Source organism: Patagioenas fasciata, chromosome 2 (genome assembly GCF_037038585.1).
Source record: "Patagioenas fasciata isolate bPatFas1 chromosome 2, bPatFas1.hap1, whole genome shotgun sequence".
NCBI classification, from domain to species: Eukaryota; Metazoa; Chordata; class Aves; order Columbiformes; family Columbidae; genus Patagioenas; species Patagioenas fasciata.
Genome location: NC_092521.1, coordinates 135,032,397 through 135,049,870, shown reverse-complemented (window position 1 = coordinate 135,049,870; position 17,474 = coordinate 135,032,397). Strand labels below are relative to the sequence as shown.

General features: G+C 39.6%; 1 protein-coding gene and 1 long non-coding RNA gene across 3 annotated transcripts in view; both read left to right on the top strand.

Annotated features, from left to right (window-relative positions):
* Positions 1-10,414, top strand: part of STK31 (serine/threonine kinase 31) — a 41,508-nt gene extending 31,094 nt beyond the window's left edge. Inside the window, exons 19-24 of one of the 2 annotated variants that reach the window (XM_065832793.2) lie at positions 69-194; positions 455-541; positions 1,351-1,500; positions 2,735-2,860; positions 4,143-4,211; positions 8,735-10,414. In XM_065832793.2, coding sequence (XP_065688865.2) covers positions 69-194; positions 455-541; positions 1,351-1,500; positions 2,735-2,860; positions 4,143-4,211; positions 8,735-8,920 — 744 coding nt within the window. In that variant the 3' untranslated portion in view covers positions 8,921-10,414. The remainder of the gene's footprint in view (positions 1-68; positions 195-454; positions 542-1,350; positions 1,501-2,734; positions 2,861-4,142; positions 4,212-8,734) is intronic. The other variant, XM_071805033.1, reaches the window with a different exon arrangement.
* Positions 10,415-14,279: 3,865 nt separating this feature from the next.
* On the top strand, positions 14,280-17,269 carry LOC139827436 (uncharacterized). The gene is made up of 3 exons (XR_011737973.1): positions 14,280-15,944; positions 16,030-16,156; positions 16,805-17,269. It is a non-coding gene; the product is annotated as an uncharacterized lncRNA (long non-coding RNA).
* The last annotated feature ends 205 nt before the right edge of the window (positions 17,270-17,474 follow it).

The window sequence follows — 17,474 nt, the reverse complement described above, 5'->3', positions numbered from 1 at the left end:
AAAAAGTTTAATGCAATAATACTACAGACATTAAAAGTAATAGCTTGGGTATCTGTTTTGTTTTTAAGGGATACTCTGTAGATGTAAGCTCAGAAGCCAAAGTCATAGAAAGAGTTGCCAAGTATCACAGAGCTTGGGATCAGCAGAAGGAGAAATCTGGATTATTACAACTGTTGTTCCTTCTTTTCTGCAAGGCAAGATTCAAATTGATGATCTTAATTTCTGGTTTAAGCTGAAAGACTTGCAGTTGGACCTTAAAGCTTTAACATATTTTAAGTTGGAGCATTGAATCAGAAAAATATTTTCTCTCTGATTTTTGTCTAAATCGTCTACTTAGTACTTAGTAAACATAGTGAATTCGTTTGTCACACATCTGGTGCATGTTACACTTCTCAATATTCCTAATATTTGAAACAATCTGTTTCTCTTTTTTTTTTTTTAATTGTTGTTGAAGTCTGATCCTTTGATATATTTAATGGTCCCGTACTACCCAGGAGCAAGTCTAGGAGCTTTACAGGCTGATACACCTTTAACTTTGGAAGTAAGTATAACTACTTAGACTATCAGCGTTTTATTTTATATGTTCTTGATCTGAACTCTTATTGTTTTGCTGTATCTTGTGGTGCTGATGGTGTTTCAGCAGTGGTGGCTGACAATGGCTATACAGAGTTGCCCAGAATAGCTTGACTGGCATTCTTAGCATTTGGTCAGGCAGTAGTTTATAACTTTCTCACAGAGATTTTACTTGGATACACTTTTCTATTGAAATTAATGCCTCAGCTGTATTACCAGTACATTTTAAAAGTACTGGAGGTGAACACATTAAATATTCAGGGACACACATTTCTGTATTGAAGTTTCAGAGGACTCTCGTGTGTGTAATTTTACTTTTTTTTTCTCTCCTCCCTCACTTCACCCCCCCGCCTTCCTTCTCCCTCCTGCCCACACAGCGTATGGCCAGTTTGGATCATCATCCCTTCTCAAAGAAGCAGTAGCTGAGAGCCAATACAGTCTTTTCTCTAATTCTGTTTGATGACTTGAAGCTTCTTTTTGCTGACTTGGAGCTACTTGTAAAGGTCCAAGTTGCATGTTTTTTTTTTTTTCTCTCCATATTTTTTGTGTTAGCAATTTGTTAATCAGTGACTGCATTTTTTTTTCCCTGCCTGGCTGTGGAAGTCATAATAATCTTACTGAGAATTAATCCATAGTTCATAAAATGGAATTAGCATGAGGTTTCAATTTGTGCAAACCTTAAAAAAAAAAAAAGTCTTGGTTCTGAATAGAAATTTACTTGATGCTGTGCTTTGTTTTTTCCATATCTATCTTTGCAATAAACACTTGAATCATCAGGAGACATTAAAAGTGATGAAAGGAGTGGCCCAAGGTCTGCAAACGTTGCATGGCGCTAATATAGTCCATGGATCTCTGCATGGAAATAACGTGTTTGTTGTGAATCGAAAACAGGGAATCGTTGGAGACTTCGATTTCACCAAATCAGAGGTAAAAAATCCTTAGTGACTTTTAGTCAGAATTATATATCAAAACGCAACTGTGTTTGCAGTTTTAAATACTTATTGATGAACATCTCCTCAGTGGTGGGACTCTTATATTCTGAATAGGGTTGAACAATATGAGTTTTGTTGAAGTTTCTGTAAACACAATCTGATCTTAGGGGGGGAAACAGAATTACTGAGCGTGGGCTCTGGTTAAGCAAAACAGAGGAACAAAAAAGAAGTTGCAGTACTTGTTCGTTGGCTCTCTGTTGTGTGGTAATCAGCATCATCAGAGGTGGGAGTAGGAACTCATGTTTGAAGAAGGGCTGGCCAAGCTCATGGGAAGTCTTTGCCTTACCTGATAGGTTATGGGGTTCTAGTATGTGTTTTAATCTGTGGCATTGCTTGGTAAATTAACAGGATTTTACATGTTGCCTATATTTACTTGCATTTATATGACCTCTGAAGATCACCTAGTCCAACCCACCTGCTAAAGCAGGTTCACCTAGAGGAGTTGGTGCAGGAATGTGTCCAGGCGGGTTTGAATGTCTCCAGAGAAGGACACTCCACAGCCTCTCCAGGCAGCGTGTTCCAGTGCTCTGGCACCCTCATACTTGAGTGGAGCTGGTAACTAATGTGTCACCAAGTACTCTTGGCAACCTGGAGACAAGTCTTCTCCAGTCTGGCTATAGCTGGTGCTGGCTGCTGTCATGGAGGGGGATAGAAACTCAGAGTCTAGCTTTTATTTTTGAGAGTAGGCAGTCCTAAAAATATGCTGGAAAGCAGGAGGGAGGAAGCAGCTAGTTTCAGGTAAACACCAGAAAGTCAGAGAAATAAAAATAGGAAAGCTGACAGAACTGAACTTCAGAACTAAAGTTTTCCAAAATATTGCCAAATGTCTTTTAATATTTGTGATTTTTTTTTTTTCTAATTTGAGAAGTTTTGCAATTTGTGTTCTTTACCACCTTATGAGCTGTAATAGTTCTAGTATGGAGTAAAATCTGCCTTTCCTGTTCTTCTGTTACAGTTAGCTTGATACATCTATCATCTGTATCTCTTTTTTTTTTTTCTTTGCACACCCCTTTTTTTATCATTAAAGGAGGTTTTTACATTTGAGTCTGGGTCAGCACAGAACTCTATAGTGAAGTTGTCTGACGCATTAAAAATGAGAAGGAGGTACATCCGCTTCAATGTGCTGTTGGTCTTGCTTGAAATTACAACTGCAGTATTTTGGCCCGTAGGAAGAACGTGCTGCTGCAAACACCATGGTGGTCAGTACTCTCAGCTTAGTTTCTCCTGAACTGAAGATGGGACAGCCAGCTTCTCCAGCCTCTGATATGTATGCTTATGGCTGCCTCCTCTTCTGGGTATGTTATGACTCATGGCAGAGCTTCCAGTAACATAATAGAACTGTAGCAGGCCTATAAAGAGCAAAAAATGTTGTCTCCAGCTTCTGCTTTGAACTATTTTGGCAAAATAAGTGTTAATATTTTCAGCTGAGTATTAAGTGTGGAACAAATGAGAGTTATGATCATGGGCAGAAGACAGCGCATTTTTCTGTAACATATCCAATGTAATTTGTATAGTTATATGGACAAAAATTATGCTTTTTTCCCTCATGGTGTGGATTTTCAGTTCTTACTATTTATTAATGTGGTACGGTTTAGTTAGTACACTTTCAGTACCACTATTGTTATCTTTGTTCTAGAAAAAAGGTCTTTGCAAGTAGAAGCGAGTAAAAAAAAACCAAACAGACCACAAACAAAACAACAACAACAAAAAAAAGAAAAAATCCCACCAAAACCCCCACAAACAGTAAAAAAAAAAAGGAAACAAAAGACAGTTTTACAAATGTCTGGCTCTGCTTGAAAAGAGTATCCGAGATGCAGCAAGATGGGCATTCTTCTGAAACCTCATCCAAGTTTACCAGCTGAATTTCAGGTTAACCCACATGTACCTGGTCTTCAGCTCGGACTTGGTGGTGTATTGATCATTTGATGGAAAATTCTGTCTCAAGTGTTACTGTTTGGTTCAACAGTTGCTGGTTTCATGTTGGGCAACCTGAAATTGTGTTCTCCCTTGTTAAGCAGCAGTGCCACCTTTAAAATTGAGACAGTGGTTTGGAGAGTTCTCTGTTGATCTGTGGCACAAGAGCCCAGCGCTGACTCAACAGATGCTTCCTTTTGCTGTCTGTGTAATTGTTCAGAATAGAGGCATTTTCAGCTTAACCTGCAGACAGGGTTTTGAAAAATGCTGTACTTGGGCCCAGTTCTAGGCAATAGTAAAGGCTGGGGAAATTTTACTTTGTTTGTGGGTACAGGGTTCACATTTATTTGTTAGAATGCACTTATCCCTCAGCATTTCTTAAAGAGAATTATATAATGAAATGTACAGCTTTGGCATGGACTTTGAGTTGTATTTTTTAAAGTCTCTTTCTTTTCACCTTTAAAAGTTTCTTCTGATACTATTTTTCCACTTGTTTTTGTGTAAGGGGAACTGTGAAATTAGGAAAAAAGCCTTTCCCTCCCATTTTCCTATAACAATCCATTATCACTTGAAACCTGGAATCTCCTTGACTGATATTTGGTTTTGTTAAACTAAAGGGAAAAACCCACCAGTGTTACGCATTATGTATCTTTTTATTTACAGCTTTGCGTTCAAAACCAGGAGTTTGGCTTAAAAGAAGATGGAACACCTGAGGTGGATGTGGTTGTCATGGTACGTCAGTTGTCAGATGAGGAAGATTAGACTGCTCTTGTTCAGGGGTGTTGAATTGATTTCCTCCCCTCCTTTCCCTCCCTCCCCTCCCTCCCCTCTCATTGTAAGTGCTGGGTTGAGAAAATGCTCTTAATTGACTGTTTCAATAATTCTAAATAGTGTGCACAAATCGAATAATGTTTGATAAGGTAGAAAACCCCAGAGTTTCTTAATATTTAACTCCAACCTCAGGAGGAGCAGCTCCTTCACAGTTAATTATTAATGGAATGACACCAAGCTACAGACTTGGGGAATAAGTCATTGAGATTCAGCCTCAAAGGAAATATTTGAATTAGGAACCTACCTTTTGTGTAGTCAGAGGAGTTGACTTTGTACATCCGTCTTCCTACGTAATGATTGCACAGTGCTTGAGCGTTAATAAAACAGCCAAATTCCATTTTAATTACCTAAATGCAGTTGTATAAGTGCATTGTGCCTTTTATTCTTTGTGATGGTGGGGTTTTTTTTGTTCATTTTGGTTTTGTGTGTGGAACAAACTTTCTTATGCCTCTGAAACATGCACAGATATAAGTGGACCCTGCATTATATGAATTTGTGTTGTTGCTTTCATTCTTTCTACTCTGAACTGTTCTTCTCTGTGTAGTGTATGCCAGCAGCTGTTGTCACCCTGAACTCTATTTTCAGTCCCTTTTTTGAAGCGTATCCTTGCTCAGTGTCTCAGTATCTCTTCGAGAATAAGAAGTAGACCTGTGTGCCTTCATTTTATTCAATGTAGGTCTCCAACTTTTAAAGTCAATCCTTTGATAACTTACATATCTTCTTGGATGTTGATCATAAACAGATAATTTTTTGGCCTTCTCTCTCTGTGCCTTAGTTACTTGAACAATTGTCTTTTCTTGGGTTTATTTTCTTCTGTAACTCTCTTTCCCATAAACTTTTGGCCTTCTGACCAAGAGTTAAGACCATTTTTATTGCCTGCTGTCAACCTCTTCTGCCCTTGCTACAGGCAATTCCTTTTCCTCCTTGTAAAAGCTGGAATAATGAAAGACATGCCACCATATAGTTTAATGAAATTCACTGGGAGGATTATGGACCTTTCTCAAATAATTAGCCTTCCCAGACTAGTTTCTGCTTCATACTTTTTTGCTGTGCTTCTGCCTGTGTGGTTACTGATGACTTTGTTCTTGTCATGTGTCTCTCCCATCTTCCTTGACTCAAGGGATTGCCATTGTGTTGATTGTTTTTTTTTTTTTTTAATCTGTATGGACTACTTCTCATACCATACTTATTCTGTTGGTTTTACTTTAAGTGAGAGCTTACTGTTTTACCTAAATTTGAGGAGGCCATGGAACTCCTTAAATCAAGCCTTATACTGTTATTAAAACACTTGCAAGCAGGTGACATTATTTAGCTTTTAAGTTAAGTCTTGGATTGTGGATAGAATTTTCTAAGGATTATAGGGAAGAAGTTAGTCCTCCTGTTTTCCAAAAAAGTAAATGGAAAAGTAGATGGAAAGGTAGAAAATGAAGCAGTGGAGTTGCTATTGATCGGATAAATCTGTTTTGTCGAGGGAAAAAGAAACCCAGATAGAAAAAAATCCTTTTTTATTGGTTATACTAGCGTATTAATGATTTGCCTGCTTCGTGGAGGTAACTATTAAAGCATGGGGCTACATTACTAGAGTTGTGTTCATTATGAGCTTAGAGTAGCCTGTTTAGGTGTTTAGGTTAAGAAACTGGCTCGATGCAGTAGCAGACTAACACAGCCATAGTGGTTCCAGCATCTAGGCAGGGTATCTTGTGTGTCACTGTATGAACACAGTACTGTAAATAATTTTGGTTTATTACATGACTCTTATCCTCTACAGTATGTCTTTTAATAACTTCATTTCAACAATGTTCTCAAGTGATGAAAGCATCACTGGTAAAGCACAGGACTGTCTACCAAATCCCTCTGCAAAATTATTTCCAGTGTGACACTATGATGGAAAATAAAAGAATCAAACGTGTAGCGTTTGAGCAGGAAGGTGATCATGTAAATAGTTTCTCTTATCACTCATTATAGTTGCTTCATTTCTTATTAAAAACTAAATTGATATCATGAAACACACAGTACTGTAGGAAAGAATTCACTACTTCATGATTCACCGTTAGGGCTAACTAGGGGTTTTTAAATTTCTTCCATAAAACTTGTACAGAACCCCCTGCCTGGTGTGTCATTCAGGTTTATGCATAATACTGAAAAAAAAGGACTTCTACGCATAAAGGAAACTTGTTCAAGGAAGTAGAAAAGATTTCCTGGGACATTAAAAATAGGAGTTAGTTCACTCCTGTTTTCCATAAAATGTCTGCTGTGATAATGTTTTACAAATAAGGTCTGATGTATGCAAATCAAAGTTTAAATGGCCAGTTTCAGAGTTTCATACTTCTGTGTTCTGCTGCAGCAGGTATCTTCTGAAGTGCAAACAGCTGCCTGTATCTCAATGACAATTAGTGCATTTAGCCATTATTGTTCTTAGCAGGAATTAATGAATTTTATAGCTTTTAATAAGAGCAAGTTGCTTTAACTTTTTTCCCTGATGAAAAGGAGCAGCGCATGATTTTGACTGTGTCAGGTACACAGTCCTAATGACTTTATCATTGGTGGCAGTTTTTAAGGATCCATCCTGGACGCATGTGTGCACGTGCCCCAGCCCCCAAAATCTGCTGGAAAGCAACTTGTGCTGCCTGCAGTGCACATGAACACACAACAGGGTTTTACTGAGAAATGTAATATTAATAAATATCTTTCAGCTGTTTCTTGGGGAACCTTTTAGACCTCTGGCTGTTAATCCTTGTCCCAGTTCTTGAGGAAAATCTATTTTGCTTTACCTATAATCAGCTTATTCAGAATTAATCTCCATGCCCATCTGCAGGCTCTTGACAGACTGGTAATTTCCCTTCCACCTCAGTCTCGTGCCCAGAGGAATTGCACACTTGTAACTAGTAGAATTTTTGTGGTTTTCAGCAAATGTAAAATTGTCCCAGGAAAATAATGTTAAGCTTTAAAACAGGGATATTAATGCTAGCTAACTGTTGAGGAAAAGCAAAGTTCAGAGATAAGATCTTGTATCCATTAATTTAGCTGTGCCAAGCTTCAGTATTCAGTGTGTTTTAGCATGCTGATTTGCATCTTTAAAAAAAGAGCGAACACAATGAAATGGAGTAAACATGATGCAATGTTATTGTCCCACAGCAATATTCCTTGTAGAATCAATTTTCAGTTTCCTTGGTGCGAGAAGATGGTGAGAAGGGGATATTTGTTATTGACAGGTATTTGATAGTGTCATGAAATGGAAATATACAGGCACAAAGCTTTTCAAGCTCTTTAAATGCTCAGATATTCTTCAGTTTTAGTTTTGCAGAGGAAGTTGTGTAGTCATGGTTCACTCCTGTATTTCATTGCACGTGTTTGGATCTTAACTAGAGATTTTTCCCTTGAGCATTTGAAATGTTCTGTAAGTGTTTAACAGTCCTTTGCACCTGTAAGATCAACACTTTTCAGATCTCATATTTTCACCCAGATTTCAGATTATTTGGGGAGTGGCCAGTTCTGCAGAGTCACTCTGATAATGCATAGAAGAGTTGGAAATTGTCTGCTTGTTTCTGTCTTCAAGTTTTGGACTACTTGTGTACCTTCCTTTGCATCACAGTGATTCTCTGTCTGGGTGAAATGGGGAAAGGTGAGCGATGTGCAGGTACCTTGTGCTTTGCTGTTCCCTCCACCCTGCTCAGAGGTTTACCGGCTTGGAGGCTGAACAAGCAAGCTTTCTTATGGAAGGGTTCTGTTCCCATTGAATTTTGGTGATCTAGATCTCTAGATCAGTGTTTAAGATTGTCGTGCAGTCTTCTTGTCCAAATCCAGTGTGTGCTCTTCCTTGACAGCTGATGTTGATGCACAAGTGTAGCAACTGTGGTTTTATGTTTTGTATTTGGGGTCTGGCACGGTTCATGTGCTGAGTATTTAGGCATGTAATCCCTTCTGATAAACCCAAAGAGCCTAAGTGTAAGTGATGGGTTAATAGCAAAATAGCTGCTCGTGATTTAGAGCCCATTACTTTGTTCTTTTTTTTTTTTGTCCTGTGCTCTTGTAGTGAGATAAACCAATTTGACAAAACCTGAAAGAAGAAGTTGTAGAAGGTGAATGGCACCTGTTCTGTTCCTTCTCAGTAGAAGGACCGACTTGAATATTTCTCTAATTTATAGTAGGTCAGTGAATTGATATTTTAAAATCTAATAACTCATGCTCTTCTGTGAAATCTGCTGGCACCAGGTTGACAGAGCGGGTGCTGAGTGCTTGGTTTTGTTGTTAATGAGTGTTACTGCTGTCAAGTGTTGCTGACCATTGGGAATGCTGTGGCACAACCTCTTGTGAGGGCTTTTGGCCCATAGCACTTGGAAGATGTGTTCTTCAAATAGTTGGTTGTTATTTGTATTCGAGTTTGTTTTGCTTACCGATGAAATCCTTCTCCCTCTGTTTTGTAGGATGATAAGGTTAAATCTCTTCTCATGAATTTGTTCTGCTGTAACAGACTGACAGCTGAGCAGGTGCTGAGGGATGATTGCTTCCTCACAGTTGGTGCGACTCCAGTTTCACCAGAACCAGGCAAAGAGCATGAGCCTTGTGAAGAACCTGATTCTGAGAAGACAGATGAAAATGTGATTAACTGAGAATGGAGCAAACCCTACTCAATAGATGAGAAACTTTTCCATCAGGTGTTTTATTGAGACTTCTGGTTTTCTTTGGTTTTCCAATATTTTTTCTGATCTGAAATCTCAAAATATAAAAGGTTTGGTAGATGCACTAGTGTTTTGTGCTTACACAATCCTCACTGAGTTTTCGTTTAAGTATATTTTATTTTAAATAAGTGTTTGGAGGTATAAGTGTGGTTTTACTGATCGTGTTCTTAGTTTATCAGCATTTTTCTTCGTCTGTTACATAGACTTCACATTTACAGAATAGGCTGGTTAGATGCCAGAGTTCTTCAATTTTGTATCCAGTTTTCTAGTCCTCTTCTTGCTGTGGTTCCAGATAACATGTTCCTCCTAAAGGTGCCCTAGAGTATTACATTTTTGCTGGAGGTTTTTTGTTATTCCATAGACAAGTTGTTCCTGCAGCAACTGCCTTCAAGATTTAAGAAAAAAAAAGCTACTCGGGCAACTGGTAAAGGAAGTGGAGCGTAGCCTGCCTCTTTTCTTTCTTTCTGCATTTGAAAAATGCAACTGGTTTTCTAGGGAAGAGAGCAGGCATCCTCCTAATTGCTCCTTTTCAGTGCTGCTGGTAACCAAAATACTATACGCAGGCATTTGCAAAAACTACTGCTTATTTGCTCTATGTGAGTTTGTGTATATCTCATCTGTTCTTAAATGTTGTTTGCAGTAGCTAGAAAGTTGTGATTTTTCATGAGCAGGTTTGCCTGCAACACTTCGCTGTTAGTGTTACCATTGAAAGAGTTTTGTCAGCTCCTTATTTTTACAGGAAAATGTTACTTTATGAAAGTTCTCCTTTCTTCTCAGAAAGAAACAGGTGAAAATGTGCAGAGTAGCTGTAGCAATATCCTTAGCCTCTGGGTGTTGCTCTTGGACAGCGCTGTTGGCAGACTGGTGTTTTGTGGAGGAGTTATTGAAGCTACATGTTGTCAGATGAAGAGTGTAAAAACGCAAAATGTAACAGGCAAGAAGCAGCATCAGGGGAACTGGGGAGCCCTCAGGTATAGTCTGCAGTGGACAGAAGATTCCAACTTGGCAGAACCTTCTCTGATATTACTCTTGGTTTTCCATCCTTAAACCAATTAGTTTTTTATATGGAATAGCATGCAAGATGCTTCATCCTTTTTTCATTAAATAATAATGGTTTTTTTTATTTCTGTAATGTGTGTATAATCAGTGATAGAAAAACCTTTGTTAAAAATATTTTTATTTAGAATTTTTTGTTAGTGTGATGTTTTCCTTACAGAAATCACAGAATAATATCTTGGGTTTTGTCAATGAAAATAAGCAATTTAGCAATTTTGTGGGATGCTTTCCAGATACTGATTGCAGTCTTTCACTGTTAATAAAAGGCTAACTTGAATTAATGTTAAACACTGATTTGCGGTTAGAAGACTAACCTGATGGTTTATGTTGTGCTGTGTCATGTATGTTAGAATAAATTTTTGCCAAGTTTTTCTGCTCCAGAGTCCATGCAACCTAAAGTGTACCTCTTAAATCCCCCAACTGCTGACCACCTTAGTTTTCTGAAACCAGAAGTCTCTGTGTATGCTTAATTTAAAAACCTGCAATCTCTTCAAAATCTCTTCACCAGCTGTAAGTAATATTAATTTTACACATGGAACCTAGCACATGAGATGAATTAAAAAGCAACAAAAGTTTTGAAACGTTTTGGTACATATGAGTGTCGGGGTACAAGACAGCCTTTCTGTTAAATATTGATTACAGTATTAGTACCACCGGTTCTTTTTGTTTCCACTTTGACCTTCTCTGTGGTAATTTTGTAGCTCTGGCTTTCTTTTCATTTCTTACTTGCCGGAGGCCTTAAGTAAATAGGTTGGTTGAGGATTGTGTTGCACAGCTGCCCTGACAAAACTGAATACTAATGCCTGGTAGCAGCCTGCCTGCAGTTTAATTTGAGACACACCTCTTGCATCTGCATCTCTTCTGGCTAGAAGATGGGTGCTTGGAGGACAAAGGAGGGAGGCCGAAATGATGCTGTAGGAATGGTCTGTCTCCTTAATCACTGCTGCTTCTAAGAAGCCCAAATGAAACTTGCTGCAATCTTGCTTGCCATCAGCATTCTGCAGTTTTGAGCAGTGTCCTTGCACAGACTGGCTCGGTGGGTGACCTTCAGGGCTGAGTATTGCTTCACTGGGAGGAAGGATTTCAGTTGCTGTCATGGGCCCAACACATTCTTATCTTCTTACGGCCTCTCATGGTCAGCCTGCAGTTCCAGGTATTGGTGCTGACAACTCCCTTTCAGGAGGACTGTTAGCTCGCTCAGATTTGTGTTCTCTCTGCACTCCTCACCTTGGTGTCCACCAGTTGTGTATCGGTATCAGTCTTGGCTTTTGCTCAAGATGTCATACTATAAATACAGCATTTCTTAGTTGTAATCGAGTTTGTTTTGCTTACCAATGAAATCCTTCTCCCTCTGTTTTGTAGGATGATAAAGCTAAATCTCTTCTCGTGAATTTGTTCTGCTGTAACAGACTGACAGCTGAGCAGGTGCTGAGGGATGATTGCTTCCTCACAGTTGGTGCGACTCCAGTTTCACCAGAACCAGGCAAAGAGCATGAGCCTTGTGAAGAACCTGATTCTGAGAAGACAGATGAAAATGTGATTAACTGAGAATGGAGCAAACCCTACTCAATAGATGAGGAAATTTTCCATCAGGTGTTTTTTGGGGTGGAGGCTATTATTCCTCTGAATGACTTGACAGCTGGTTTTGCCCATACCAGTTGTGCTTTGGACTTTCTGTTCTCCCAGATGTGGCCTAGGATGCCTGTGCTGTCAAAGTGTGCGTTACGGCCTTGCAAGCAATACGTGGTTGCATGTGGTTAGTTCCAAAGGCTGAGGGAACAATTAACGTCCTCTCCATCACTTACTGAGTCCTCCATGCGTTGCTGCAGCTTCTCTTTCTAACCAACTTCTTAAGAACTTCTGTTCCCTGTCGTCACTCTGGTAATAAGGGTTTTCTGTAGCTCTCAAAGACAGTCTGTTATGGTGTTACCACAACCTGAAAAACTGTGAAATGCAACTTCCTAATACTGTTGCCTTATGTACCCTGTGGTGGGTTAAGTTATTGCCTGTTCTCTCACCTTGACCTGTCAAGGCAGGAGTAGAGTAGACACAGGGACAATCCTTGAATGAGAATGTAAGAGTTACGTACCCAGTAGATGGTCTTTCGAGTGTCTTGAGGTTCAGCAGGAGGATTTTAATTGGTAATTAGCACACTTCAAATTTTTTATGCTGTGCTTGCATGAGCTGTGGTAAATTGCAAGCTGTGCAAGTCCTACCAGCTGAGACACTGAACAAACATTAAGGGAGCCTTCTGCGGCGTGAAAGTCACATATGCTGTGTGTATAGCCAGCACAGCTCAGAGGGTTTCTTCATGTACAGGTATCTCACTTTCAGTTTACAGAATCCATCCTGTCTCCTTCAGGAGAGAAACCAGGAGAATACCTTTGGAGCAAATAGACTGAAGATGCTTTGGTCCAGCTCCTGTGATGAAGGCTGGATGAATACTCAAAACCAAAAGCCTGCTGACCTCTGTATCAGGAGATGCAGGCGGAGGCTGCTGGGAAGTGCTTTTATTGGTTTTATTTGAAAAACTTCTTTTTTTTCTTCTTCATAGGACTTTGTTCAAAGTTGAAGTCTTCTGTTGGGAAATGCAGATCTGTTCCATAGCAACTTTTCTTCCTTCTCCTAATTTAGGATCACTGTCAAAATGATGATGCCACAAAAGCAATGCCAGCCTCATTTTGAAGACTGGTTGTTGCTACTGTCTCTGTTGAGGGTGTGCAGTTGTCATAAGCTCATGAGTCTGCCTGTCATTTTTATCCTCTGTCCTTACCAGCAAGAGGAGGAGCTGTTGTTAATTTGTTCTTTTAGTTCAGTTGTCACCTTTCCTCTGTAAAGTTGTTTGTTTGTTTTATTTATTTTTATGTTTTTCTTAAACCTTGTTGGAACCTTTTGTGTGTCTGTTTTTAGCTTCTCCATTGGCACAAGGATGGACTACTGTGGCTACCTGTTTTCTCTGCACCTTTGTGTAAATTTTTTCGTGCAACGATCAATTCTTGTACTTGCATATTTAATTTTGTAGTGTCTAGATACATTTCAAGTTATCATGGAATCATAGAATCGTTTGGGTTGGAAGTGACCTTTAAGAGTCATGTAGTCTGACCCCCCCTGCAATGAGCAGGGACATCTTGAACTAGATCAGGTTGCTCAGAGCCCCATCCAGCCTGGCCTTAAATGTCTCCAGGGATGGGGCATCTACCACCTCTCCGGGCAACCTGTGCCAGTGTTTCACCATCCTCATTGTAAAAAATTTCTTCCTCATGTCTAGCCTCAATCTCCTCTCCTTTAGTTTAAAACCATTACCCCTTGTCTTACTGTAACAGGCCCTGCTAAAAAGTCTGTCCCAATCTTTCTTACAGACCCCGTTTAAGTACTAAAAGGCTGCAATAAGATATCCCTAGGGCCTCCTCTTCTCCAGGTTGAACAACCCCAAGTGTCTCAGCCTGTCCTCACAGCAGAGCTGTTCCAGCCCTCTGGTCATTTTTGTGCCTTCCTCTGGTCCCTCTCCAACAGGTCCGTGTGTTTCCTGTACTGAGGCACCAGAGCTGGACACACTCTGGTCTCACCAGAGCAGAACAGAGGGGCAGAATCAACTCCCTCAACCTGCTGGCCATGCTTCTTATGCAGCCCAGGATACTGTTGGATTTTGGGGCTGCAAGCGTACATGGCCGGCTCATGTCCAGTTTTTCATCCACCAGTACCCCAAGTCCTTCTCCGCAGGGCTGCTCAACTCTCCCAGCTGTTACCCATGTACTTCTTGATAGTATGACTGCTGCCAAGGGAGTGGAGGACAGATAAGCCTCTGGCAGTTCCTGTATGCCATCTTTTTTCCAGTGGTTCCACACAGAACACTGCACAAGTTTGTTTTTACTAGGATGATCTCTGAACCTCTCCTGGAAAGGACACACACAGTCATTTTCTTCCCAGAGGCTCCTCCTTTTAATCCTGGAGAGCATTGAAAAATTCAGGTTTGTTTGTGCAGGCTCTGCCATTTGCACCTGGTCATGTAGGATGCCCAAGGAGCAGGAGAAAATGTGTGACTTGGAAGTGTAGGTAGGGCCACAGTTTCCAACATATCATGTGAAAGAAAGAAACATCTCGAAGTTGTTGCTGTTGGATGGTAGTATGTTTACATTAATGGCCTTTTCCTAATACTCTTTTGAAATATTTTGTCAGCAATATTTTGACTGTTGTATTACAGTGATGTATCTTCAAAGCTGTTAAATTCTTGAGACATCTTGTTCTATCAAGGCCTCATGGTTCAGTCGCAATGACCCTACAGCCTTTGTATTTAATTAGTTAATTCCTTACATTGTCTCTACAAACATCACTGTTGTAGAGGATGAGAATGATTTGGTGCTGATGTTCTCTTGGAGACACCATTATTTACTTTATGGTGCTGTTTGCAAGTAACGTGACTGTGAGACTGGTTGGTTGAGTACGCTGTAGTGATTTGTCATGGAGCAGCCTTTTTTCCTCCAACTTAATAACAGACTTGCAGCCTCATCTGGATGTGTGCTGCATATTGTCCCACTGTTTTACTAGGGAGGCAACTAATCTTTAAAGATAGGATCAAAAACTTCAGTCTTACTTATAGTCATCGGCTCCCACTGCTGGAGACAAATGGCGTAGGGAACTCCGGGAGGTACTGGGTACCAATGACTTGGTTTTTGAACACCACTTTTCCTTCCTGGGTATTTCTGTTTCCATGAAATTCTCTCTAAAAAAAGACAGGTTTTGATAGGAAGCATAAGAAGCATGCACTGAAACTTGTTCTAAGCAGTACATTTGACAGTGTCTATGCGTACTACCCATAGGTAGCAGTATTATTTCCTGCTGGTCCTAACTCCACAAGAAGTTCCTGCTTTAGTCCTTCGCAAGAACGCAGTAGCAGGAAACAACCTGTTAGTGCTGTTAAATGGGCCAAAATGCTGAACTTGGTTTATTGAAAATGTAAATATTTTCTAATCAGAGCGTACTGACAGACCAGCATGTTGTGTTAATGTCTTAATACTATGCCTTGGGGCATTTATAAAGTTAATCTTTTGACATTTTTATTTGCTTTTGGGTTCAACATCACGATTCATTTTGTATCTTTTAGAAGTTCCATTTATGACTGTCATTTAATTGGTGGTAACTACAAATTATCCTAGCTGCAAAGGAATACATAAAAGAAATGCAAGTAGTATAATTTGGAACATGGTAATCTTAGTAGCCTGAGTCATGAATTTCATCATCCGCTGCAGTTGGTATCATTTTATGATTCACAAGTCTATTCATTTCTTTTTTTAGTGTGTCATCAGATAAATAGCTCAACAGTAAGGTGTCAGAATTGTCTTGTCTCACCCCAGTCGTGGGAGAGAATGCAGGTTTGATTGGTCCTTTGTATACATAGTAAATCGGCCCCCTGACCTCTTAAATTTGCAAAACAACTTTCCGTGCTTCAGTGGAGCATTTGCTGATTAAGCTGTCCAGATTATCAAATGACCACTACTTCAACCTAAAATTTATACTTTATTCAGATTGTTTTGAAATGCATTTGTTCATTTGCTGAAGGTGACCTACCACCATACATCAGTGCACAGACACTTACAGAGTGGCCCTGGGCTCACTTAAGCGAAAAGTAATCAGCCTTTGCTTAATGTGAAGTCAGCGCTGTTACAGAAGTACTGTCAGGCCCTTGAATGGTTGATGTCTGTAACTCAATTAGAGAAAACATAATCTTTTTGTTACTCTTTGTGGCTGCACTTTCAGTTAAAATCCTCAAAAGGTGTGGTTTTTTTTTTTTTCTGGAATGTCACCCCTTTTTATGTGGCGTGCCAGCAACAGTACCTGCCACCTACTAACTTCATCTTGAAGTCTGAAAAGCTCTACAGAAAGAATCAGTCTTTATATAGAGGTGGGTAGAGATACATTTCTAAATCAGAACTTGCATTATTCAGGAAAATGAATTTCCTCTGCTAATGTATATTACTTCTTTTCAGGAACCAGCTTGGTGAGGAGAAAGAAGTTATGGACATATAAATACACGACCAGCATCTTTGTACCCATGGTTGTTCATTATAAAATCAGTATCCTCAGTTCTTGTTAAGCTTCCAAGTTTACGCTAAGGTAAATGTCATATAAGCTTAAAGTGCTGAGGTATTTGCTCTGGGCACAGGCTTGATGAAGTAATGATACAACCATAGTGTGCTGTTAAGAGGTGGCACTTTTCACTGAAACAAACCTTGGTTTTATAACATGCTTGCAGGCTCCCCTTCTGCCACGTCTGTCCAGTGTTCAGGACAGACGAAACTGTCCTTTACATGTATGCATACCTGTGTGCGCTCTGGTGATTGGATTCAGATTCCTCCAGGACTTCCCAGCTTTCATTTCATCCACTCATGTCTCTTTTCTGAGGGGCTCGGTGAATAAGTTGGTCAACTGTGCCATTAGAAGACCTACCTTAATTCTAGAATGATCCGTGAATTGTCAGCCACTGTTTAACACCACTCCTTTTTTCATTGTTTTGATAAATCTTAGTATAGTAATTCACTTTCATTTGCATAAGTTGCTGTGCAAGATTGGGTCGCTTCTAAAGAATATGCAGAACCATGTCTTTTGACCATACACTGACTATGCTAGTAGCTTCATAAACAGGTTAAGTTAGCTGTAGCAAATTAAATGCCAAGCAACTTCAGAGTAAATCAGTTGAAGATGGGATTTTTTGAGACTTAACAACATCTCCAGTGACCTCAGTGCTACTATCTGTCTTTTCAGTAAAATGAATGGAGATACCCTTTTTCTTCGCCGAGTTACTTTTTCCAGACTTGGACATCACACATCATGGAAAAATAAAAACTCACCAGAGACAGTTCAACGGGAGTATGAGAAAGCCAAAGGTCTACCAACCAGGACCTATGTGATAGAAAAGAGACTTTGGTAAAGAGGGGGTGGATCTTAAGTCTTCAAAGAGGTAAAAACCTAGAACAGAGATTAACAAAATGTACTTATTACTACTTCTGCCCTCTGAGAATTAATGGGTTGATTTTTACAACAAAGGAAGTTAAGGTTAAACATTAGGGAAAGAAACATTCTAATTCAAGTATAGTTAAGTGCTGGAATGTATGGCTGAGGAGACTCAAAGCATCCAGTACTGTAGTGAGATAAGGCAACTATCTGGCAGGAATGGCAGGTATGTATAACTATTATGGTGTGGAAGATGAGCTGGATAACTCTTTTTCTGTTCTTCTTAGGTCTGTCTTTTGTAATATATATGTATTTTTTAATGTATCACTTTGCCATCAGCTATCGCTATTAGGTAGGATGGTTTCATCAAGAAAAAATGTGTGGATTTGGAGTACCTTGGATTGAGTAAATTAAAAGATAGAAACCTGGGTCAGAATCTCTCTTTTGGAGAAGATAGGAAAAGAAGACATAGGTTAACTGC